Raw genomic sequence first — 26,741 nt, forward strand, 5'->3', positions numbered from 1 at the left:
CCCCTCCTTCCCAAAGCTGATAATCTTTTTGAAGTATATCTTGAACTTTCTTTTGGCGCCGTATATTCAAATGCACGGGGAAAGTATTGTGTCAGCCAGCAATCATGCATAAACAAAGTACATGTACTACCATACCACGTTACCTAGCCAGTACACAGGTTTCTTTCATAGATTTTAATGAGACTCACTGTGCATAAAATATCCCTTTAGACAGGCGTTTAAAGGGTGCTGTTTACTTAAGAAACTGCAGGCCCGAAAGATTTAATCTTCTTTTTAGAAAAGTGAAAGGTAATACACACTTTAATATCAGTGGTGACAACGTAAAAGTCTGAAAAAGGAGCATAACGCAGTATAACATCTATTTAAATATAATTTTTATATGACCAATGTACTTTAACTACATAATTATATGTGATAAAAATCTACCTTCATAGTTTTTCATTCAAATGTAATCAAAATAATTTACCTATTACGCAGAATGTGGCACGTCCAGAAGAGGCGACCATACAACTGGTCGTTAGAATTTACCGCCATGACAGACGCCGGAACAAACTTACATAGCAAACGAGATTACAGAAATTCTTCTAATTAGTAAAAATTTTAATAAAAACTAATTTGTACGAATAATTTATTGTGTAAGTAATCATTAAATATTAACGTATATTAAAACATGTCTCTTGAACCTAATAAAGCCTCCTGGGCATATCGTCTGCTGTGATTCCGCAACGTCAGTGGTATACATGGAATAAAAGTTTATGGTGAGTGTTTATGCAACATTTAGTCGAAAACAGTCATAGCTATTTAAACTTACACTTTTAGATCAATTAGTTTTATTACTACATGCATAATATTAAAGCAACTTATAAGGTATCTCATATTATACGGTAATTTATACATAATCTGTTGTTTTTGAATTATTATTATTACTAGGTCGACTTACATAACCTGTACGCAGTCAGTGTTAATTAGAGTGTGTTATGCTGTTTCATTCCTCGTGAATGTAACGCATCCATTTTTGCACAGATTATGCATATATATATTGTTTATTTTTGCCTTATTGGTTTTAGTGAATAAATACTTATTTACGAGAACTTCTGGGATCGTTCGAGACTTTTTACTTTTACTTTTTATATATAGTATCCTCGATGCATGTTTTGCTGAATGCACCCCTTTAAAATTTAGGAGAAGTGTTGAAGATTTACTTAATTGTTATATACTATTATAGCTGCTTCAGTGCATTTTCGGTGTCTTTTACAAAATCCTCATTCTGTGACGGTGAGCAATCACGATAGCTCGATCGAGTGGCAATAGTTTATATATGCAGTCAATCGACGGCATACTGATACTTTATAGTTATTTTCCAACATTGTCTCGATCATGTCATACATGGACTGCGTTTAGGCATTCTTATAGAGTTTCAGACTATGGTTTGTTAATTCATGCATTTTTGCTTGGTAGTTTAAATGCACAAGATAAGTCAACTTTTGCTGTTGACAAACATCTTGCAAGTGCGTCCTGCTTCATCAGTCTTCACTTTTCTGGGAATGGGAGAGAGTACATCAAAAACAAACTTGCCCACCAAGGAGCAGGCACTCCCTGGTAAAAACTTGGACATATTTTCATTTTGATGGTTCTAAAGATTTTTTTATCCTTGTGCAGTTTGTGTGTTATTTAGTAAAAAAAGAAATCTTAGCCATCATACTGATTATGTATATTCAACTCCAATGAGAAATTATGTGAAATAGCAACATATGCACTACTGTAAATTAGGACTATTGAAGTGTGGTGCTTCTGATTTCTGAGTCTCAGCTTTAGAGATTGCAGTTAGAATGAGGTTATTATCATCTTGGAATTTTTCAAAAGTTTTGTTACATTATGTCTACTATTCCTTGTAATATTTCAATAGGGCGGTCTGAGAAGATAGTGGTGTCTAACAAACACACTGTTTTTGGCACCACAACTGTACCACCCTTCCCTAATGAAATGAAAATGGCAATGTTTGGTAAGTTTATATATATAGTATAATGCATATTACTAATATATGTGTCAGTTCATAGTTTGTTGAAAATGTAAAATTTCACAAAAACACAATATCATTCTTTAAGTACATTTTTAGAGCAAACTTTGAACTTTATACAATCCTTATATCATAGCCATTTACAAATGTTAAATATTATTTCTCAAGCTCTTCACTTACAAACCAAAATGATAATGATAAACACACATAATTATTAATTTAACAATCTCATTTTTCCCATATGTTTTGGTTTATAATGTACTTTCATTTTTATGTTTATCCAATTAATAATAAAAAGGGGGAAAAGAGATCAAAATATTGAGTAGTTTAGATGATTGATTGATGTTTGTGTTTAAACCAGGGATACCCAACCTATGGCCCGTGGGTCACATCCACACATCCAGCCCATTAAGGTGCCTCATGCAGCCCACTCATTTTAACCAGACACAACATAATTTCATTTCTAACATCATGATTCTGGCAAAACCGCCATGTTCTGGCCCACAAGATTTTATATCATGTCCAGTGCTGCCCTTGGGCGAGAAAAAGTTGGGCACCGCTGGTTTAAGCTATGGTAGAAATAGATCAATTTTAGACAAATTGTTTTTACTTCACAGGAATGGGGTGTTTCTGGGGTGTTGAGAGAAAATTTTGGCAGCAGAAGGGTGTTTACTCCACACAGGTCAGCTTTCAGTGTACATTGTTTCATAGTGAAGCAGTCTTGTAACTATTTCATTGACAATTATATATGGATGAGGTGTGTGTGTGTGTAAATGTATATGCATGCAAGTGGAGAGATGGAATGAGAGAGACAAGATTATGTGTGAAACACAACCATTATTTGAAAAGAGCTGTCAATGTCTATCCTGTTTATAGGCTGTTATGTGAGTCAAAGTGCAACTTCCTGTTTCATTGGGTACACAGTACCAAAGAAACACCCTTTTCAACAATTAAAAGTTCATCATATTAACATTCACATTTTACAAGTTTGATATTGGGGACAAAAATCTGTTTTTTCATGCAATAGGTGGGGTATTCAGCAGGATTAACACCAAATCCGACTTACAAGGAGGTGTGCACTGGTCTTACAGGTCATGCTGAGGTAGTCCGCGTTATATTTGACCCAACAAAAATTTCCTTTGCAGATCTTCTGAAGGTAAGGTTTCATTGTGTAATCTAGCTTAAGCATTTAATAATAATACTACAGCGAATTTATACGTCATATGGACAGGCTCATTGTGCTTTACCAAACAAAAACACAAACACACGCAACATAACATGCAAAATTGTTTGCCAAATAATATGAATCCTGCAAGAAGCTGCTCCAGTATGCACAAATCACTTGAAAAACTGTGATCCAGGCTGCAAATGCTTCTGTCCACACCATAAGTCCAGTCAAAGAACGATTGGTTTTGTTTATTTTTGTTTATTTTTTTTTTAGGTATATAGAAGGTTATTTAATTTATTTATTAAGAATTAGATTGGGTATTCTTTACTTCAATCTCTGGCAAAAGTACCAGGACAAACAAAACTGTACAGATAGCTGTGAATGCAAATATTGTGTGCATGCAGAATATTTATGCAACTATCATCAACAGTGCATTAACAGACTGATGAAAGTCACTGCAGTTATTCATTCTGCTCAACTCATCAGGGAAGTTCTGTCTATAGCTATCAGGCCACTAATGCTTTCCTTGTTACAGCCATAATATTTATAAGAGTTAGTTTTGAAGAGTGTGCAGACATAAATTGAAATGTTTGTCTCAGGTATTTTGGGAAAACCATGACCCTACACAAGGAATGAGACAGGGCAATGATATTGGGACACAATATCGTTCTGGGATCTACACTTACAGTGATGACCAGCAGGACCAAGCAGAGAAGTCACGGGATGTATATCAAGAGCTGGTGACGCAAAAAGGTTTTGGCAGGATTACAACAGAAATTAAACCTGCAGCAGAATTTTACTATGCTGAAGATTACCATCAACAGTACCTGGACAAGAACCCCCATGGGTATTGTGGAATAGGTGGCACTGGAGTTTCTTGCCCTATTGGACTCTTCAAGAAGAGAGAGGAGCTCTAGATACACACTGGGGGCTACAGAATGTGATCTGCATGTTCTGCTGGAAAAATTACTTTACATGCATTATATTAAATGATACATATTTCTAAAAATTGGATATGAAAATATTGGGACTGTTATTATAAAAGCAGTTAAAAAGATGAAGTAGCTGTCACCTTTTATACAGGGTTCATGCTGATTTACTTATATTTTGCTACCGTCTATCCACTAGATTTTTAAATGTGACAAAGTTTAAGACTATGATAAAGATTGTTCAGGTTCAGTCTTGATTAAGTGCTTATATATGATGTATGTGATGACTTCTGCTGTCTCAGTGTCATAATTATATGCAAAAGAAATATAAACTTGTCTACAAAGAGAGTAGAAAGCAGAACAGTGGCAAATGTTGTTAAAGTTGAGTGCCAGCAATACATTGCTAGGCAGTCAAGTTGAGTGAAACAAGCTGTAGAACTTGTCGGAGTCATGCAGATTGTGTTTTCATGTAAGCATTTCCTCATCTCTTCATCTTTTGTCTGAAAAAAGGTAATGATGCGACCATTTGTGCAAAATTTTACTGATGGGTACATAGTCTATGAGTCCGTGCAACCATGTGCTCGCAAAAAATACTGTAGCATTTGAACATGCCGTGCTTCCAAAAGATAATTTTGGCCATTGTTCATGCTGACTTAAAATTGACCATCAAGAATTGCTGCCAATGATTGGACAGTTTTCAAACTGACCATTTGTTGTCCACCAAACCACCTGTTATTTTGATCCAGAAAGTAAATTGGTTAAGGTCGCACAGCCGAATTGAAGTTTAAAGGAGTCAGAAGAAGCAAGTTGAAAATGGAGTGAAATCAACTGTCGACTCAGTTTGAGATCTGTTTACAACAAAAAATCTAAATAAACAGCCTCAGGAAAGCAGTTATTAACATAGACAGGAAGAAACAAAAACTGTATCTTGTGAATAGTAGGACGCCACAGAGCAGAACAAATTGTAAAACTGTGTGAAAATGATGCTGATAAATGAGAGGATGGGGACAGAGACTGAGACCACAAAGGAACATGCACCCAGAAGTCAAGCTGCATAAACTGGTTTCACTTTCATGGGGATTTACTTTCCAATTTTTTGTTCTTGGACTGCTGTGCCTTATTTAATACTACACTGCAGACTATGACAGAATTCAGCCACCAGAATCTGTTGTCTTCTTGTAGATGGTGCCTCGAAGAAATGTTCTTGTGAAGATAAAATGTCAGAGTGAATTATTTGGTAACCACAACTTCAGTGATGCTGTGATGTGGGAAAAGAGAAACGGAAGACTGTAACCCACACAAGAAGGATAGTGAAAAATATGTCAGACGTACAAGATTCAGTCTCTCTGATGGATGGAAAATGTATGAACATTATTTTAGGTATGATTTGATCCCTAATGGTGGAGAAAGATGATTATCAATAAAAGAGAAAAAGGTTTACATGCGATTTTAACTTTAGTTTCTTATAATGCATAATTTTTCTCTGTATTCTGTTGTGTATAATATTATTGTGTGTATATATATCTCAGAAAAAGAAGTGAAAAATGTGTTTGCTCAATGGGCCCACTTTATTTTTCCATTGAGATCCCCGCTTTTTGAAATCCTGGCTTAACCTCAGATTATGGCAAGTGGTTGCAGTCCAGGAAGATTCAATGTTTTCAGCTCTGCCTTTCTGTTTGGTTTTCCATTACCAGGATTTGAATCTGGTGAATTCCTCTGTAATGAAAGTGGTTGACATCTATTCAAACAAGTTTTAGATATAGCATTGTGCTCTTTTTGATCTGTTGATAGGTTTCATCTTTTTCTCCAAATGTTTGCGATTAGTCTGGCTTCTTGTTTTTATTGGGATGGAGTCCATTGCAAAACATCCTTTCTGAGCTGCTAATAAAACATGAGGCATCCTTCTCTTTTGAGGGAAGAAAATTTTTGAGGGTAGCATAGCTGACAGCATTTCTCTAAGGAATTCTGGAAATATGTTTCTGTTATTTTGAATGTGTACTTTGTGACTTATTAGGCTGCTTCATTGATACCGCATGTATAAATTCTGACCTACGAACTAAAGAGGGCATTTATATTCAAGCTAGAGTGCGCCTGGCTATTTTCAGTTTTTTTGTCCCCAGATGATGGGTTTGTACTGTAATTTGGATTGTCTGATGTTCCAAAATACACTTGCTGTATTATGTTGAATGTATGGGTGGGGAACATAGTTCTGCATAAAACTGATATTCAGCTGCATTAAAATGATGAATTTCCACTATATCACTGTTGAGGTTTACACAGAAATATTATCATGAAAAGTTGTACAAGCTTTTGGAAAGTAATCAGATTTTTTTGATGCAACCTTAAAGAATAAAAAAATGAAAAAGTTGTCTTTCTATGCAAAGATGAATGTCACCTGCAATGAACATTCTCTTGATACTTATAAGAGAATGCCTGAGGCATTTTATTTTTCAGTGTGCTAATAGTCATTTTCATTGCCATTCTTTCAATACACTTGCAGACCAAGTCTAGCACTGGCTGAGAATCAAACCTACAAATTTAATGGGATCTGCTTCAACTTTTTCCTAGTCAATCTGCATCAGCTTGTGAGTTTCTGCACATGATACTGATCACATACTTGTGAAAAAGAAAGTCAAACTGTTTCAAGCTATGAAGACAAAAATGTAACTGGCTATACGTCTCTCTCTCTCAAACACACATTCACATGTTTTATTCAACATACTCTACTTTCATCACTGAACCTTTTTATTATCAGACAGTCTTAACACTGGATCACTAGGTAGCTGCAGCATGCCCTTTGTTGCGAAAAAAACAAAAAATAAAACAGCAATGTCACATCAGACATACAGATCTTGCAACAGTACAAAATATCAACTATATACATCCTGTGAACCAAGCTTTGAAAACAGTTCTTTAGAAGGCTTTTTTGTTTGTTTGTTTTAGGAAAATCTTCATTCTCGTAAAGAATTTTGTACTGATCACTCATGCTGATGCATACCAGGAAAAATATTGCCTCACCTACATGCACACATTCGTATATCGCTCTCACAAGCTTTAAAACAGCTACACAAGGTTAACTGAATGTACATATTGGTGCATCCATGCAAGCAGATTAGCATGACCCAAATTCGGTCTGGATCATTTATAGTCAGTCATAGGTCATGTACTAAGATACACCCTTCTTCCAATTGTTATTTTATTTACAAGCAATCATTTGAATTCCTAACAACAATCTTAATAAAGGGATGGGGTCAGACATTAAGATAAAAACAATCTCAAATGCTTACCCTTTCCAACAAAGGAAGAAAACAAATATGGCCACCTAAACGAATCCAATTGTATCAATGCACACCGATTTTAAAGGTTTTTTTTTTTTCAAATTGTTTTTATTTTATTGGTTTTTTTTTATTAGACTGTATGACATGTTTAGTTAAAGAAAATGTAGATGCTGAAAACATAAGAGCAGATTAATAAATGGATCTACGACACTTAGAACTTAACACCTTAAAGTCATGATATTCTGAAAAAGAAAAGCAGAAGAAAGTGCTATATACAGTAATAGGGTCTGAAGCGCCAAGACATCAAAAGCACTGTGTAGGCAGGTAGGGATTTGTACTACATGACTGTAAAACTTTCAACTCTGTGTTGTTCCATCTTGGAGGGAAAATGTTCTCATCTGTCAATTTCAATCGTAAATTCTGCTTACATTGGCGATATTTAGAGAAAGTCAAAAATAAAATATGGATAAAAGACATGCAACAAAAACACGCTGAACTGATTTCACCCAAGAATGCCAATCTGCAACTCCCCCAAACTTTTATTTTATCACTCCTTAGAGTTGGGCATTTTATAAAATTTAGGTTTTTAATTAAGTTAAAAGTTGTTAGTTATACCATCCCACTATTATTTTAAAGTAGGATGGCTGATGTTTACCCAAGCTGCAAACTTGCTGGTTTAGCAGTCAGCATTACTGGGTTTGACTATAGATTATATAATTATATCTACGAGCATGAGAAAGAAAATAAAATTAAATAAAAAGATACACCACTGGTTGCAGAAAACCTCATGGCCTTTAATATCTCATTTACAGAACCTCTTATGATCAGCAGCAATTGTCTGCATTTCTTCAGCCTCCTCTGCATTTGTTCTCTCCATAAACCAACATGAATGATTCTAAAGTTCACACTTCTGTGCTTTTTTGTGCCATTTGCACTGGACATAGTCTACCACTGTCAAAATGACTTAATAATCCTACAACTGGTAAAGTTTTAATATGTTACAAATAAAATGGTGGTTACATACATAAATAATTAGTGGTCACTGAGATAATTTATTATCTAGCAAAGTAGTGAATCAAATGAAGTGATCAATGCAGACAGTTTACTACTGCACAAGAGGTAATGTTGGTGATTTAAAACTTCTCCAGGGCACCTTTTCCAGTCTGGGAAGAACTCATAAAACATTATCACAAAAACATCAGGCAAAATTCAGGCACTAATGGCAGGGAACTGAGAAAATATGAGTGTGCACATTCACAGATGGTATGCACCCGTCAGAAGTTGGAGTGTTGTGTTTGGCAAAATAATAGTCACAGCATAAATGAATTATAATTTCTTTTCAAGATTAAAATAAAATATATTAAGTTTAGCGTCCAGCTTTCAGTGTACAAATTTTGCCTTTTGATCCACTTGTTTCAAATGTACATGGGGAATAAGGTTCGCAATCACCTAAGTACAGGATGCCTGGTAAGTTTACAGAGTATGTTCACCTTTGCAGTCTGATCTTAATGACAGCTTTATGGAAAAACCACCCATGCCTATAGTACACATCTGCACAACCTTATAAAACAATAAAGATATCTGATGTTAAAGTTTAGTTCATGCCACAGCTGTAGCTCAAGTGAACAAACTTTTCCAAAAGGTTAAAAAAAAAAAAAAGAAATTGAACTTTTCGATTTTAAATTTTCTACAAAAACTGCCTTTTGTTGTTCTGCTTCCCTTTTCCTGCCTGTTTTTGATAACATCTTTGTTTTGAAAACTAGTAATTCATATCTTGTGTTTAACTGTTTCATTTATTAGAAAGGAGAATCTATTAGCTGGGTGGAAGAAAACTTGAGTTTTCATTAAAAAAAAAAAAACCCCAAAAAACCGAGACTTGATCAGTGATTTCTCTCTAAACAATGTCTTCTTGCATTAAATCCAGAATTTAAAAAAAGCGGCTAAAATGTGAGTCTTTGGCTGGAGGTAAAGACTGTGTAACTAAGCGGTAGAGAAGACAAAAGAAGAAAAAAAAAAAACAACAACAAAAACCTTACTGCTAAACTTGTCAATGTCACTTTGAAGTTTTGGCTTGATGGGATTAATGCACAAGAACATGCAAAGTATTTGAAGAGACTAGATTGGATTCTCATGATCTGCTATCAATTCCATTTAAGATAGTGAATAAGCAACCAAGTATATGTTCAAAAGCATGAAATTATTTTTTCAGTCCCAAACCACTGTAGTTTCCTGCACCATTTTACACGAGATACAAATTTATACATAGGGTTAAGATGCAGATGCAAGTTTCAGCTGCTTGTTTTCAACAGCTAGGTTCGATGGCTGATTTGTGCTAAATAAACTCTTAAGCATATAGTTGAAAAATCACGTCTACCCTGTGGTAAGTGAGAAACTTGAAATTGCAGAGTTAATGTGGACAAACAGCAAGTTCTTTCCCATTAGTTCTATTTTTTGAAGCTGCTGGATTGTAATATGAAACTATGGATATAAAATAAGAGATTTGTTACTTTATCAGAAAACAAGCTTCACAAAAAGTAAAACCTAATAATGCTAATTATCATATGATTGTAACAGAATTCATCTGATGCTTTTCCATCTAACTTTCTATTTCTGCATTCATGCACTTGACAATTACCTATGCTTTCCAATTAGGACTTTTTCTCACAATAATTACAAGAGAGCCTTTAAAATGTATGCTGAAATTTTGCTGTAAAGTAACACTATATGTAAAAAAAATGTAATAACATATTAAAAACAAACTTGTTAGAAATCTGTAAACTTCTGGAACAAAATCATACTTCATTACAACCAGTTACCTGTTTATTTCCAGTATAACAGATAATTCTGATAAGCACATTTCCTTCTCAATAGCCACTAAGCATAGCATAAATATATTTGTAAACAAACCAAAAAATGTACATATTTATTTCTATAAACTTTGCTATTACTTCTGCCCTTCAAAGTTGCTATCAACTGTTAGAGGTAAGCACAATTTATCTCATCATTTCAAAGCAGTCCTTGGCACTTCATAGCTCAATCAGACAACTCTTGTTGAGGCAATGTGAACAGAAAATGATGGAGAAAATGTGGTTGTCAGCAGAGGTTGACCATTTTATCACACGTCAGATCAACTGCTCAGTAGTAATGCTCATGTGGGAATGATGTCTGTCAAGCTAGCAGTGATAGAGGAGGAACTAAATGTAGTAAATGAATATGGAGAGAGAGAAACTGAGAAATAGAGAGAGAGGGAGCAAAGAAGAGAAGAATAATGGTGACAGATGGGATATGTATGGTGTACACTGATGATGACAGGTCGGACATCTCAGGCAAGGTAACTGTATGTGTCCTTCTGTCCATCCACTCGCTCTAAGTATTCTTTTTCTATCAGGATGTCTATACATTTCTGCAAATAATAATAAAAAAATTTCAGAACAAGTGTTTAAACTTCAAACACTGACGTATTAATGCATGCTCAAATCTACATATGTGCATGCATTCACATTTGCATATGTGGCTCCTACCTATGCCATGGAATGGCCAGACACACCTACCCATTATATTTAATGTAGAAATAACATTTCTGAAAGTTTGCCAGGAAACTCAACTTGAACAGTCTGTTAGTGTTTTAAACCGTGCCAGGAACTACGGATATATTACGTCGATTTAAAAATGCACATAAGCAGTCTACAAATATCAAACAAATAAATAGGTCTATTCAATGGCTTACAATCACCACATTCAAGTGGATATAAGGAGAAATTTTCCAATTTACTCCACATTATTTAGTGTCATGGACAAAGATGATATAACCTGGTAACGATATGGTAGTCTGTCTTCAGAGCCACTAGTCACACAACAGTCAAGAAATAACAATGGGAAAAGTATTTCACTCATCAATTCTTCAAGCCCTGCTGAGTTATAAAATTATTTTCTATATGCTTGCAACAGCACTCATTGACGTTCCCCCTTTCTCCTCTATCTGCTTTACCCCTCCCCTCCTGAATACTATGAAGTGAAAATAAAGGGTCACCTTGATGACAGGTACGCGTGGTTTGAATCGAGAAGATAGTTGATTCAGCACTTCTCCTAACAGTTGCTGATGCTTCAAAGTTTTGCGCATCTTCATAATACGCACAATAGCCGCCTGCAGAATACAAAATAGCACGCATGATATATAAAAAATATCTAAATTTGTCAAAGAACACATGAAACCTAAAATTTTGAGAAATCAGTTAATGTCTTAATATCAATTTTAAATAATTAGTACATTTAATTGGTAACAGTTTTTTAATAATGCTATCAGCTGTTAAGCTCCATTGATAGGTAGAACTGAGTCAAAAGGTAAATTCTTATTATCACAAAATTAACTAAAGTTTTCAATCATTATATATTCTTAAATATTTATACTTTTCAAAAAATGCATTTTGAAAATCTTTTTACACTTTCACAACCATTACGAATGATTTAAAAAAAAAAATCTAATGCTTGGAATTTAAATGACCAGAGCTTTGATGCTGTTTAATGATGGGACATATTTTTATCTCTTTTAGTGAACATTGCTATTTGAAGGTTTGTATTAACATTAAAATACTGTTTACTAAATTTTTCATTCTGAAGGAACCACTAAAACCTGCGATATGAGGACATCCAGCTACAAACTATTCCTACATGACAGACATCCTCTTATTGGAGATTCTCAAATGTAACAGACTCACTCAAATAAGACAGTCATGAGAGACTGTAAAGTTTCATTTAAAAAAAATCCCCCTAAAAGTGCAAAAGCTGCATCATCATCTTTACAAAAAATATCAAAGAAGCTATAGTTAAAACAATGCTGGTCTGAAGGGAAATTGTTATTTATTATAGTTTATTTTATTTTTAGCAAATCAAGACTTTGTTCCCTTTAAGAAATGACCATAGTTTCTATACTTCACTTTAGATAACAGGAAGTTTCTGCAAATTGACATTTGTGAACAATTCAGATGTAAACGAGAAATGAAAAAAGTGTACCTTTAGACTACACCAACATGCAAATAACATGGCTACCTAACTAAGGGTTACACTTCCACAAAACTAAAACACAAACTATTTGCCTGTGAAAAGTAAAAGGGCAAATTTTGATGATTGAAGGTTGTTTTGTGTTAAAAAAAAAAAAAAAAAAAAAACAATCCATGTGTCTAAACATGGAACATGGTCAGAAGGTTCATTAATGGCAGATTTCACTGCAAACACCACCATTTGGGGGAAGCTGTGGGTGAACCAACAACCAACCATGTCAGTGCTGTGATTATAGGTACTTAATTTTAAGTTGCATGCTGCGATATGTAACACACCTGTATGAGAAGTTTTCGGTCTTCCTCTATATGCTTATGGGTGGTTTCTTGCTCTTGTTTCACCTCTGTCTTCATTGGCACATTAATGTTCACCCTCAGTTTCTTGCTGCAATACATATGAACAAATGACAGATGGAGAGCAAAGCTTGCCAGCTGATATAAAATACCAAGTTTCATTGATCAAAGCTTTAGAATTTTTGCTAGATTTTTTGGTATCTAAAACTCTAAAACAGATGCAAGATCCCTTACCCCATTTGACAGTGGCAGACAAATATGTGTTGCACCTTCAATAGTTAAAAAGATATATCTGCACCATTTTCAATAACATTTACTCAAAAACTATGAAAACAAATCTGATCATTACTAAGAATCTCCTAATGGAGAAACAGGAACATGCTGATTTGAAGATGTTAATTTTTCTGGCTGTACCTGCATGCTAAGATGGCTGATGATTGTTGTCACCATTTGTGAGCCTGTTTCACACACTTCAGTTGTTTTACCTTCGTTATATTTTGTTTATTTATTTGTGACCATTAGAATCCAACTTCTACAACCATAGACATGACAGTGACTGTACACAGGGTGTCATCATGTGTTAAGTTTTTTTCTGGAAATGCAACTGGATACCCCTAATTCTCTCTAATTTAAAAGTAAGTGCTGAGAAGAACCACCTCTAACAGCAACACGGGCATTCAGTGGACCTTCGCAAGGCAACTTGAGGATCTCGACTTTGCGGATGACACCAGCCTATTGTCTCACAAGCAGCAACATGCACAAAGCTCACTCGGCTCTCAGAAGAAGCAGAGATGTCTGGCATGACCATCAACATCAAGAAGGCGGAGATAATGCGGGTCAACAAGCAAGAAGCCCCGCTCCAACTACATGGGGAATGTATTACAGTCTGACTGTTTCAGCTACCTTGCCAGCATAGTCACCAAAGATGGAGGTACAGATGAAGATGTAAGAAGCCAATAAACAAAGCCAGGCTTGCATTTCACACCCTATGACCTATCTGGAACTCCAAGGCTTTATCTTTACAAACCAAGATCCTCAAAGTCAGTCCTTCTATATGGATCTGAGACATGGCATGCGACAAACACCATCACCAACAAGATTTAGACATTCATCGACAGATGTTGCGCCACATCCTCAACATCAGGTGGCCCGAGAAGATTTCCAATACAAATCTGTGGGATAGAACCAACCAAAAACCTGCCAGTCAAGACATCAAGAAGCGGAAGTGGGGTTGGATTGGTCACACCTTGCGCAAGCCGGGCTACAATTTAATGAGACAAGCTCTGGGCTGGAACCCACAGGGGAGGCGCAGGGTTGGGAGACCCAGACAGACATGGAATGAGATCGGTCCACAGAGAGGCAGAGACAGCTGGCATGACAGTCCCAACTGGAAAGGGATGCCCAGAACCGGGTCCGATGGCCGGTGTAGTAGCAGCCCTATGATCCACTAGGAGTGACTAGGATCAAGAGAGATCCTTGGTTTATAATATTACCACATACATGCACTTAACAATCTTCAATTTTGTCTTTCAAAGAAGAGAAATAATAAAAAATAGACTGTTTTTGAGGTAGGAGATAGGGAAAATCAGATATTTTAGAAGCAAAGCATGAGGGATATAGTGTGAAGGGCTGTAGAGGAAAGTCAAAGATGTGCCTAAACAACACATTCTCCTCACTCACTTTTTGTATCCAAAGAAAAGTGCTAGATGAGTTTTTGGCTGCAAGTCACTCTCTTCCTCTGGTCCAACCAATAGCTTGGATTTCAGAAGGATTTGAAGAACTTGCACAAGCATGTCCTGTCACAGTCATGTGCAGTGTTAATTCATCAACCTATGTATTTATGTTCAAGCAGACCATAACTACTTGCTGTCAAAAGTCCTGCAATCCCCACAGTCATGTCAATCATAAAAGATAAGATGTGCATTGAGAGGATAACTACAGGTTACTTCAACAACAATCTAAACAACAATCTAAAAGCACAAAAGTTTGTAAAACGAAAAAAAGAAAAGTAGTTTAAAAAGTGAAATACAGCATTAAGCTTTTAACAAAATGGCATATAAGCAACGCCAGAGACATACCAGTTTTATCTGTGTACTATCAGCCAACTGCTGAACAGTGAAAGAATCTTGAGCGTTATACAGCAGAAGCACAGCCATCTGGAACGTTGAAGCCTGCAATGACATCCAACAGCCACTTTGAAGCTGAGGAAATGCTGCGATGGTAGTCTAGAAATGCTACACTTGACAACAAGCAATGCCCACCTGATGCTGATTCATAAGATGGAGGACAGAGCTATTTAAGTGCACTGGCTCAAGGTTGTACAGAGAGCAGCAAAACTAGACAATCTCTTCACACTGTACATTTTACTTAAAATACCTGATAGAGTGGAAGCAAAATAATTTGAGTTTGGGTTGTATTAACAGATTTTGAGGATACATGATTTAATTTTGCTCATTCTTTCTCCCGTGAGAGCTATTTTATAACATGGAGTGATATTGTAAAAACCCTTCTGCAAAATAAACAACTGAAATATCTGTCAATACAGTAATTTATGATCCCCTGTGGGAATATTTCAAGGATAGAATCACATTTTTTTCATAAATCCATATTGTTGATTCTAAACAGAGCAGTTCAAACACCTTACAACATTGTTGTTCAAGAATTTTAACAAATTCATTTGCTTAAAGTGTTTTTTTTTAAAAAAAGCATTTACCACTTCTCAGATGATAAAACCATAAAAGAGAAAACACTCTTCTTCAAAGTCTGCTTTACATACCTGTAATGTATATCTGTTTTTGAAGCAATTGGTGACTATCTCGCCTTTGGACATGTGATACAACCAATTAAGTTTCCGTCCGCTATGTCGTCCACTGTAGAATGTGGTAAAACGTTGAAAACTCCGCTCAAGCTACATTAAAAAAAAAAAAAAGGTTGACAAAATACAGCTTCTAATTATACTATAGCTAGTGATTTTTGACAAAAAGCAAAATCCCACAGCTATCAGAATACATAAAGCATACCACTTACAGATTTGTTATACATTTGTATGTTGGATATTATAGTGATAGAAAATTGCATCACTCTATAAAAGAAGTCCCCTAACCTTTTGGTTGTAGGTGAGCGAGATGTCAGAGACCACACCTTTTTCTAGGCCAGCTTTCTGTAAAGGTAGTGCCCTTCCCCTCTTCCTTGCTGTCTTACCTTCCCCAACCCTTCTAGAGTCAGATACCCATTCTTAACAGCTGGGTCAACTATGGAAAGTTTGCTGCACCATAAGGATATCAAACCAGCGCCCTCTTGGATTGGATTATGGTTCTCTAACTGCTCGGCTATCCATTTCCCATTAATCCTCTATGTGTCACTGCATTCTGATGGCCTTTATTCTTTTCTGGATTTAAAATCCATTTGTCTAAGTAACATTCTTAGAGTTGTAAAACCTATTTAACACCCTCCTACCCTTTTAAAAAAAGTATCATAAGCATCTAAACAGTTCAACAGAAATCTGATTCTAAACATAATTCCTTCCATATACACAACCTATCTGCACAAACACCACTATATTTACTAAGGCCAGCACATCCACACATCTTGTTTTTTAAAAAATTATTTAAGATCAAGAAAACAAGCTTCAGAGCCAAAATATAAAACTTTTACTTATATAAGATTACCAGTGTATTTGGTGGACAGACTGTAATCATTTATACTAGCATTATAAGATACTGCTAAGATTACTGAGCTCAAAAGTCAAAATATCTGTACACTCACCTCCATCGGAAGCGTGAATGAGCAAGACTGCTGGAACGGCCATGACCCTGAACTAAGAACCTGAATACTGAAGTCAACTGCAAAGATACATTTAAAGGTTTGCATATCATGTCAAATAAATTGATAATACTCTTTAAAAACTGGAAATTTGCCATTTCACATTTAAAACTGATCAAAATTTTTTTTATCATATCAGTTATTAATGGCTTTCTCTATTCTTAGTTAATGGAGACCTTTTCCTTTACTTTTTTCCTTGGAAAATTTCATGGTGGTAATTAAAGTTTAAAGTGAACTTGCATATAAAATAATAATAATAATTACGAAAGAGAAGAAAACCAAGAAAAGAGACACTGACTGTCAAGAGGCTCTTGTGCAGACTCATGCAAGTGTTTCTTGAACTGTTCATTGAGATCTTTGCTGACACCAATGTCCTGGAACATTCGCTGTAATTTTGATGTGTACTCAAAACCACAGGCTTGCTGTAAAACAAAAATTGCCACTATATGTCAGCAGTTGTCCATGACATAAAAATGCACCTAAAAGTCACTTAAATTCTTGCTAGGATATCATTTTCAAAGATTTTGTGAGGACATTATTTTTATAGTCATAAGTTGGAAGATCTGATGAGTGGTAGTTGGGTGTGTTTTGATCCACAGAGTGGCGGCTGTAGAAACTACATGTGCCCCAGTACTGAACAATAAATCTTGTAACATTTCATGTGATAGGTAAGAATAATTTCAACTTGTCTTTAATCTTTTTATTATGAGCAAAGTTGGTAGTTTGCAACTTCATTAAAATTACCTCCTATTCACCAATCCATTCCAGGTGACATTTAAGACTCTTAAGTGCTATGCTGCTAATGCTGTGATCTGTGCTATTATCAGAGAGAAAAATAACTCTTTCCAAGATAAACTTCATTCTTCTAGTCTGCATGGTCCTTCATGATATCAGTGAAACAAGGAGTCTTTAGTACTTCTTCGGTGATTATTGTAGGATTTAAACTTTCAAATTTTAACTGGTATTGAAACGATCATCTAGAATTTAAAACAATTGAAATACTTTCAAACTGATGAGCTGTTCTCTAAGCGGTTCATAGAACATCAATCGACAGTTGACCACACACCACCTGCCTAATTGCAAGCTCTTGTAAACTTTATGCTCTTCAGGGAAATTTTGCAGTAGCCTGCCAGATCCTAGAATCTTTTATATTTTCAGCATTATTGCACTGAATTAATACATGTGTTTGATAGTTTCCTTCCCTGTAGCAAAAAGAACTGCTAAAACTTGTTTTGTCATTTAGCACTTCTTGCAGCTGTGGAAAAAAATGCTTTAATTTTAAATTGTGAGCCACATCTGACTGAAACATGCCAGCATCACTAGCATCCTCCATGTACAACAAGATCAGCTGGGGAAACTATTCCTATGGAACTGGTGTGGGTGGTGGTTTGGCATAACTTTGGCTTTCCACATGATCAGTTCAGAGTCTAATGCAACCCCTCCATCCAACCTCTCTCTTTATATATATAACACACACAGAAAAAACTTTGTTTACATTTGTTAAAGCACTATTTAAATGTCTTAACTCATTTTACATGGACAAAAAGGAAAGAGATTTTTCACTTTAAACTGGAGTGGTAGCACAAAGTATAATGTGTCCCAATATCTGCACCTATTAACCTCAAATAAAGACAATTATCATTGATACAACATTTAAACCAAACATTTTTAAACATTTAAGAAATGTGATTTACAAAAACTACAGTTTTTGTTTTCTAGTACTAAGTTCAAATGAAAGATGGTCACTGTATTGAAGGGAAAGCTGTCATGAAAGAAGGTTACGAGGCAGAAATTAAAAAAGAAATTATTTATACAACATATACAAACAAAAGTACCAAACAATGAACAATGACTCATTGCCTAATTTCAAATATCACAAAATACCCAATCAGTTGACTATTTTAGCTAAGGGAAGTAATTCACAGTAGAACAAGATCAAAGACATTCAGAATAAAATACGCTGATTAAATATGCATAATATTATTAACCATTAATATAGTTAAACACACTAAGCATCCCATAAAATTCTGTCTCTTCTATGAACTGGAATATGAAGAAGAAAAGATTTATAAAATCACCACATTTGTTTTCCTTAACATTCCTACTACAGACATGAATGCAATATTAAGATACTTATTTTTACTTTTTTTTTTTGAGGAGCTACAAGTTGCCAAAATCAACCCTCTTGCAAAGCTTTTACTTTTACTATATTAAAGTTTGTGTCTTTACTGCTTGGGCTATTTCTACGAAGGATTTTAGTATAATTTTACATGTATAATTTGCAATTTGTCTAAACATCTATTCCATGAGACAAGCACTAATCAGCAGAAAGTGAGAAATCAGCAACACCACTCTACCTTCAGCTTAGATATCATGCTTGCTTCTGCATCATCACTAGCAGACATATGCTGAACCAGGCGCTTGGCTAGCATTTTACTGTAGAACTTTTGAAATACATCCTTGTCCTCAATATACTTAAATACAATCATCTGCAAAATTAAAGAAGAAAAAAGAGAAAAATAAATCATCTTCAGATGACTGCCGACAAACAGTCAACAAGTACACATATTATTCTTACTAACATCAATTGGCAAGTTACAAATAAAAAAAAAATCATCCTCCCACAGACTTTTTCAGTGGGATCTTGGAATCTCCAAGTACAAAACACAAAAAAATCAAAAAGTTAACATTTTGCTTACCACTTGGTTCAAGGTATCCTCCAATTCTGCTTCTTCAGGATTCTTTGAGCTAAAATATAAAACAGCTGGTACAGATTTAGAAAACAAAGAAGACTGAAAAGATTACAAAGAGATCTAAATAGTGCGATTATTGTGGTTTACCGGATGTCAGGTTTTTGAATGTGACATAGAATCTTTACCTCACACACCTAAAATAGGCGAACGCCAGATGAAGAAAAAAAACCCCAAAAACCTAAGTACAGACAGAGCCAAGTATTTGATTCAGTTTTCTACATAATTATAATCTGAGAAACTGATAGAATTTATGCCACAAAATAGACGTTAGCATTATTGTTTCTAAAGGCAAAAGCTTTTGTAGTATTAACTGAATTGAGTCTTTTTCTGATGAGCACAACTAAATCTTCACTATTAAGGGCAGTGTCAACAAATATCTTCCCTTCATTATTCCTAATCATAACATTGCTACACAGTATAATATACATTATAAACATACAAATCACTTTTTTGCATCAGACATTCATGTGTGATGATACAAAGCCTTTTTGACATCAGAGAATTATGCACTGCTTTACACAAAAACTCTATGCTGTGACCCACCTTTTTTTGAGAAGGAGATCACAGTACCGAGCAAGAAGTTCTGGTGATTTGCTGGTGTTGCCGACCATCTTTGTTACAGAATTGTTATTAATAAACCGTCCACATGCCTGTAACAAGAGCCAATGCTTTGCATTAAAGTGTTTATAATGTTTCAAAAAACCTAATGCATAAAACAGTAAAACCCATACATAACATGATACTTCATAGCGGTCACTTAATAGCTAAAACACATGCATAATTTAAATTGGTACTAAATAGCTCTCTCTCAAACTCTTCTCCACTTCCAAAATCACTTTAACAGAACTAAGTGCACCTTGCCACAATAAGTCAAAAGTCTACTTTTCTACTAATCTTCTTTTATTGTAGATGTACTGATTTCTTTTTCTAACAGGCAGCAGAAAACATACCTTGTCAAGAGCAGCCACAAACCCTGCATCATTGGTAAAGGCAGTGATGACTAAGGCATTGTACTTCTTGTGCACATCCAGAATTGTCTGTACATATACTTTGGGATCCTGCAAACAGTTTTTATGCACAATACGAAAAAGAATGGCAGAAAACCACAAGATATTAAAGGTATGAGATTCTGAAATGATGAAAATAAAAATATCAGTAGACCTAACTGTTTTTTCCTAACAGTTAAACTATGAGGACCTCCACCTCTCCAACTGCCAAAGTTTGTCTCATTTAGACATGCACATGAGCCAGGGCACATGCAAACCCACGTGCACAGACATACATATACATTCATTCAGCATTCAATTTTTACAAATGACCTCAACTTTGACATACATTGAGGGCTGCCTCGCCACATCGTTCTATAGCTGTCTGGCCCTGTGTATATATGTGTGCCTCTAAAAGTGTTTTTAGCTCTCCTAGTCCATCCACGATACGTGAGACCAACATGTACATACGGCCAAGGTCTGAAACAAAGAAAAGTGCTTGACAGCCTGCTTTCGGAGTAAAATTTTTTCAGATTTTAATAATTACAAAGACTCCTCCCTTTAAAAACTGTTATGATAAAATATGCAATTACAAACAAATCTTATGTTGATAAAGCAAGTTTTGACAACTTTCTGATTTTCAAGTTACTGGGTAATTTCTTCCAGTTCTTATTAATCTATTATTATTTGTTGGATTCTTCTTCTCTTCCATACTTAAGCTACCCTGATTATCTGAAACCTATACGGATTATAAGCAATATGTTCATGGCCACCTTTAGAATTTTGTTATGTATAATGCACCAGCACTAACCATCATCTTTGTCTGTGTCCAGGAGGTTCTTGAACTCAAAGTGAAAGATTTCCAAGTGCTTTTCTATCAAGACTCGTTCGCAAACCTTTGCCAGCACATCGTGTGTGCTCTCATGAAGGTAAGTCTGCACTCGCTTTTGCTCTTCTTTCAGCCTCATTTCAGCCTGTTGTCAAAGAAATCTATATTATGATACAACATACATTTATGCATATTAAAAAATAAACATGACTGCAGCATTTTAATAAAGATATAATAACACCAAAAATGTCACAAGAAATATTTAAATCTAGTTAACCATTTATCTGCTGTTTTAAAAAATATCCTGTTAAGTCCTTCTTGAATCATAGCCTCTAGCTGCTGGCTCTAATGTTGCCTTACCTTCTTCATATATTCGGTGACTGGATTTTGCCTCAAAAACTCCATGCTCTCCCGTGTGTAAAAGCGCTCTGTGTCTTCCAAGAAAGGATTCTCAAAATGATCTTTGTACACACCCAGTGTGGGGCCTTTGGCACTAGGGTCATCCTCATTCAGGCCCAGCTCAACTGCAAGTCAGATAAATGGTAAAAGGTGGTTCTCATCTATCCTTTGCTGCCTTACCTTCTCCAATCAACTATGGAGGGTGGTACCCACTCAGCAGCTGGGCTGGCTGACTGTAGAAAGTTTACTGCACCACACGTGTATTCAAACCAGCACATCTTCAGGTTCAGATGCCAGTGCAAACATTTGACTATCTACTTCCCCACAAGTAAGAGCAGTGATGAAATTTTGCTTCTTCAGTTAGCAAGGATGTATGGATAAACAATTTCATGAACTTAATTCTTTTTTAAGCCAACAAAGCCTTTCAACAAAAGTTTTTGCAAACAAAATACTAGCATTATACTTCAGTTTTGTTTAATCTGCATTCCTTAAGAATTCTTTATAGCTATGATTGATGCAACCTGAAGATGTTTAAGGCAAATAACAATGCTTAAAGATTTAAAATAAGTTGACTTGACAATTCCTCAGTACTGTAATTTGTTTGGTATATGTCATTTGTTCTGATACGTTTCCTAAGTCCATAAAAGTATAGTAGTATCTGCTACTTTTGTCAGCTAAGATCTGTTTAGGTCTCTTTAAAACATCCTGATATTCTCTGACACTTGACTTTCTGATAATTTAAGATACTAGAAAAGCCTCAGATGAAGTAATTTACAAAAATCAAAAAAAAAAAAAAAAAAAAAAAAAAAAAAAAAAAAGGAGAAAAAAGTTGCTTACCATAGCAGTTAATAACACCACTAACAAGGCGAGTGTTGATTGTTTCACCATTGCGCTCTTTTTCAATAAGTTTTCAGAACTGCATTGGTGACTTGCTTGTTGAGAGGTTTAAACAAGCAATCCCTCCATGTGATGAGGGCCAGCTAAAGACATAAATATTCACATATAGAAATGTTTCATACCAAATAGTGTACAGTTTATTAAAGCAGCCAATCACTTACAATGCAAACAATATCACAGTATTGCCCTTTATTGTTAACTGTGGAGCAGTTTATCAAATTATGAAAATTAAATAAGTGTAGAAAGATCAGACTTACAGAGTAGATATAGTAAATGCCCTTGGTTCCCTCATCACACTCTCGACGAACCCAATGACGATTAAGGTAAGCACAAATACCATCTAAAACTTTGGAAGAAAACTGGTAATCTTCCCATTGCCTTGTATAAAACTGCAACACTTGTTCGTCTAATAGGTCCTGCCCATCCTGCCAAGAAAAGAAGCCACTGTATCACTAGCAGAATCTGTTAGACTTTAAAATAATCTTATAAAAACAGTTTTAAACACATACATAAAATCCCTCAAGATCACTTTCCAGCACCCCTAAAACTCATCATTTGATCCTTTTTCCTTTTTGTTTGTTCTTTGTCACTTTACAGTATTCCCATCATAGCATGCAAGGGGTTTCTTGACTCAGTTAAAACTAGTAGGAATTTTCAGATCACTACTTGAACAAAGTGGAGGTTTTAGTGGTCAAGGAAAAAATACACATCCATGCACTTGTAAAAATAATATTTTCCTGATCTTGATCTCTGATTCCAAGAAACTGTTTTCATTGTAACTACGCTTTTATGCATGTAAAACTTTCTGACATTTGATCATATACAGCTTTCATGTTTAGGGTATTACACAATATCTTGTATGATAACAGCTCTGAGTCTGACCCAATTGTTTTTGTTTTCAAGCCCTCCGAATCAAATCATTTATATTTTCTAAACCCCCTAGATCAGCGTGTTCTCAACCTTTTACTTGTGATACCCCCGACGAACAAAGGTACGTCCGCGCGCCGCCGTTAGCCAGCAATGTAAGCTAATTTCACTAATACTGGTATAAGAAACTTTAAAAAAATGACCACCTTCGCGCCCCCCCCAGGGGAGGGCGCGCCCCACTGTTTGAGAACTGCGGCCCTAGATCAATTTTCTTTACGTCTGGAGCTTTCTTATGCAATTCACATATATTTCTATGCAATGAGAAATGACTTTAGTACCTCATACATTTTGTAACAGAAAAGGAACATTTCTCTTAAAAAAAGTAACCTTATGCTGACCATCTTTTGGCAGCACCTTACATATGCGGTAGGCTAGAAATAATTGAACTAGCATAATATTCAAAACAGCAGCATTATACAGAAGTATATAATTAAGATAATTCTATAGAAAACACTTTTATAAAAGAACTATAGTAACTTGATGCTTGAGGAAGAGACTCTGAGTTGTATGTGTATATGTGACCTGCCAACATTAAATGTGTCTTAAGTCGCACAGAGTAGTTTTGTAAGAAAGGTCCAGAAAGGTGTTTAGGATCAACTTTGTGCCACAGAACTTGCACACTTCAAACCTTTATAACTCATTTACTTTTAGGACTTAGAACAACTTCGGTATCAAAAGAAAGGTCAAAACCTGTACATTTTTAAAATATACAATTTAAATCTCAGATTTCTGACAAGACTCATTCTGTGGTGGCAGGTCCATAAACAAACATAATGATATAAAAGGTTAAGCTAATCATAACACAGCCACATCACAACAGACAACTACTATATCCAGCTTACTGAGTCATTCACCTTCAGGAGGTTTGTAAGATACTGCTTTAGAAACTCCTTGATGCGTTTGTACAGTTCATGTCCCACAAACTGTGCTCCACCTGTGGCTTGTCGTGCTCTGTTGCGTGTGTTACTGCCTCTAGGAAAGGTCTGGCCAGAAGCACCAGCCCCCTGACCTTGCCCACCGTGTACACTGGTGCAGTAATTGTACACATGGCTGGTCTCCGTTAAGAAAATGAGCACATATGGGCCAATTCATGCCACATTTTAGGTGTAACATGCATTGTTCTGTAATCAATTTCGTTAACCATCAGCTTTCCAAATCAGATTACAATCATCTGATTGAGTACAATCAACAACATCTTTGTCAGAATAATCTTCAAATATCCCAAACAAAATAAAGCCATTTCTTCCCCATTTTTGAAGAAGCCACATCGTTAAGTGCACCTTATCCCATGCTAGTATGAAAGATGCTGCAAACTGATGAAAAGTATCCCCCCTCTCCCAAATCTTTTGTTAAAAAAGCCTGCATCTTTCATCTTTGTGACCACTATAGTCATTAAGGTGGATAAGCCAACATGGGTATAAAAGCAAAGATGTGTTTTTGAGCTGATCTGAAAAGTAGCTTCTTTTCCACATGAAATAATAATAATAAAAAGCATTCCTAAAGCTGAATTTCATGGGTAATGGTGATTGGATGCAAGGGAAGAGAACTGTATTTCCAAGGGTGGGAAAGGTAGTCTTGCATGCCTTACAGTCTTTTTAAAAATATTGTATTGAAAGTCCAAAGCTTAGCATTCTGTTTTTCAGCAAGGAAACAAGTGTAAGGTCTTCCTTTTTTATAAAACAGATGGAACTTGGGAAATTACTAGCCTTAAAATAGCATAACAATGAGTTATGTTCATCTTTGCCTATTATATAGTAAAGGTTAAAATATGGATTACAACATGGATTAACAAAAGGATACGTATATAATTCCATGTAGCGTTGCCTTGTCATGCTCTGACGTCGATAAACACTACGGATTCCAGATTTGAGGTCATCCCATATCTGATCAAGTTCAATCTGCTTTAGTCCATGAGGATTCTGGTTTCGACTCATGTTGCAGCACAATCACTAATCCCTAAATTCACCAAACTCTCTATGTGCAAGTTTTCCCCTGGCAAGTCCACCTTCACTCGTCAGGGTTTACAATTTATAAGAGTCTTTCATTGCACCATGATTTTACCTCAACCTGAAAGAAAGATAAATTAATTTTAATGATATTTCAATGCCTCATTGACTTTTTGTTGGAGGATAGAAGAAACTGCTATAGTACCATGGTAATAATAACTGCATCCAGATTACAGCAAAACTGATAGGAAAAGTTGATATATTTTTTAAAACGAGGCATATGCAATTTAGAGTGAGAATAAATTAGTAAACAAAAAGGAAAAGACCAATATTTTGTAAATGTACTTATTTGTTTGTTTCCCAAGTATTCATAATCTGACTCTATAATGAATTATTTTGATTAAAACTTTTTATATTGTCTATCTCCTCATAATTATTTCTTTAGCATTCAGTATTTCACTTTTAATAAAATAATTTAATACATTATCACATTTGGTATGCTTTTTAACAAATAAAATTCATTATGCATGTAATCATTCAGAACATATCAAATTTAAAAAGTAAAATATAGAATTGTTCATATAAAATTCCGATTTTAACTATCAATAGTTTTGGTCATTGTCAGTGCTACTTAAAAAATGAACTCAACTGCCTACTCTGCCATACTGTTTGATTATAATATACTAAACAAATAAGTAGAATCATTAATAGTATTTGTTATTTTTTTATCTGCTTTTTATAGGTATTTGCGCACTACCATTGCGATTCTTACTCAAGTTCGGACACAGTATATGCATCTTTGACCTTAATTATGCATAAAAGGTGCTTGACACTTATTATAATAGGTCATATTAAGTCTTCCGGGAAAAAGTATGGTCTAGGGATTTTACAACTACAGTCTATAGCTCAAGCATAACACTGTTACAAGCTACTTATTACTTGCGATTTCAAAACTATCTGAATTTCTGAATGCGAGTTGCGAGTACCTGTATTCTTTAAACACAAAGCTTTAACTCTAATACTTTTAAAACAAAATAACAGTGTGTTTGGTTACATCACCATAGAATCTGGCTTCGGCTAAACTGATGCAGATTGTAGTACAACTGCGACATACAATGTTTCACCCCGTTGTATTCATTTTATACAAACTGTTCTTGTTTAACATGTACAATATGGCGGTCGTGGTTACTTTGAAACAACAATATCAACATCTCGAGACATTATACCCTTAAAAGGTTAAATGAAACAGCTAGAATTTCAACGAAATATATTACCAGTGCTCATATACTGTTTATGTGCAAGAATGACGACAGTTAACCAGGAACAAAGGGAAATTTGTGTTGTTGATTCAACACCGAAAGAAACAGGAAAGTACTGCACCAGTTACATCCCTTGAACATAGACGGCACTGGACACGAGTGAAATGTTATATTTAAATTAAG

At 35.2% G+C, this 26,741-nt stretch overlaps 3 protein-coding genes across 4 annotated transcripts in view; 1 reads left to right on the forward strand and 2 right to left on the reverse strand.

Annotated features, from left to right (window-relative positions):
* LOC112557074 (disks large-associated protein 4-like) overlaps positions 1–561 on the reverse strand; it is a 38,592-nt gene extending 38,031 nt beyond the window's left edge. The window contains 1 exon segment of the mRNA XM_025226703.1: positions 467–561. The gene's annotated coding sequence lies outside the window, so the exon portion shown is untranslated.
* A 39-nt stretch (positions 562–600) lies between these two features.
* Positions 601–6,482, forward strand: LOC112557071 (peptide methionine sulfoxide reductase MsrA-like). Of its 2 annotated transcripts, none has more exons than XM_025226699.1 (6): positions 601–734; positions 1,459–1,599; positions 1,907–2,002; positions 2,635–2,699; positions 3,045–3,173; positions 3,785–4,102. In XM_025226699.1, exons 2-6 carry the CDS (start codon positions 1,464–1,466, stop codon positions 4,100–4,102), a joined length of 744 nt encoding a protein of 247 aa, XP_025082484.1. In that variant the 5' UTR covers positions 601–734; positions 1,459–1,463. The 2 variants fall into 2 exon arrangements, with proteins under 2 accessions (XP_025082484.1, XP_025082485.1); XM_025226700.1 differs by having other exon boundaries at positions 634–758; positions 3,785–6,482.
* A 359-nt stretch (positions 6,483–6,841) lies between these two features.
* On the reverse strand, positions 6,842–26,719 carry LOC112557063 (cullin-1-like). Its single transcript, XM_025226688.1, is given in 21 exon segments — positions 6,842–10,795; positions 11,423–11,536; positions 12,726–12,831; positions 14,421–14,536; positions 14,819–14,911; positions 15,517–15,648; positions 16,506–16,582; positions 16,861–16,984; positions 18,920–19,051; positions 19,262–19,310; positions 19,859–19,965; positions 20,266–20,373; positions 20,651–20,781; positions 21,113–21,275; positions 21,491–21,654; positions 22,367–22,439; positions 22,441–22,509; positions 22,684–22,851; positions 24,208–24,403; positions 25,154–25,420; positions 26,574–26,719. Coding segments are annotated over 20 exon segments (2,337 nt in total). The 5' UTR covers positions 25,288–25,420; positions 26,574–26,719; the 3' UTR covers positions 6,842–10,714.
* Between the last annotated feature and the right edge of the window lie 22 nt (positions 26,720–26,741).

The sequence above is a fragment of the Pomacea canaliculata genome, linkage group LG2 (genome assembly GCF_003073045.1).
Source record: "Pomacea canaliculata isolate SZHN2017 linkage group LG2, ASM307304v1, whole genome shotgun sequence".
NCBI classification, from domain to species: Eukaryota; Metazoa; Mollusca; class Gastropoda; order Architaenioglossa; family Ampullariidae; genus Pomacea; species Pomacea canaliculata.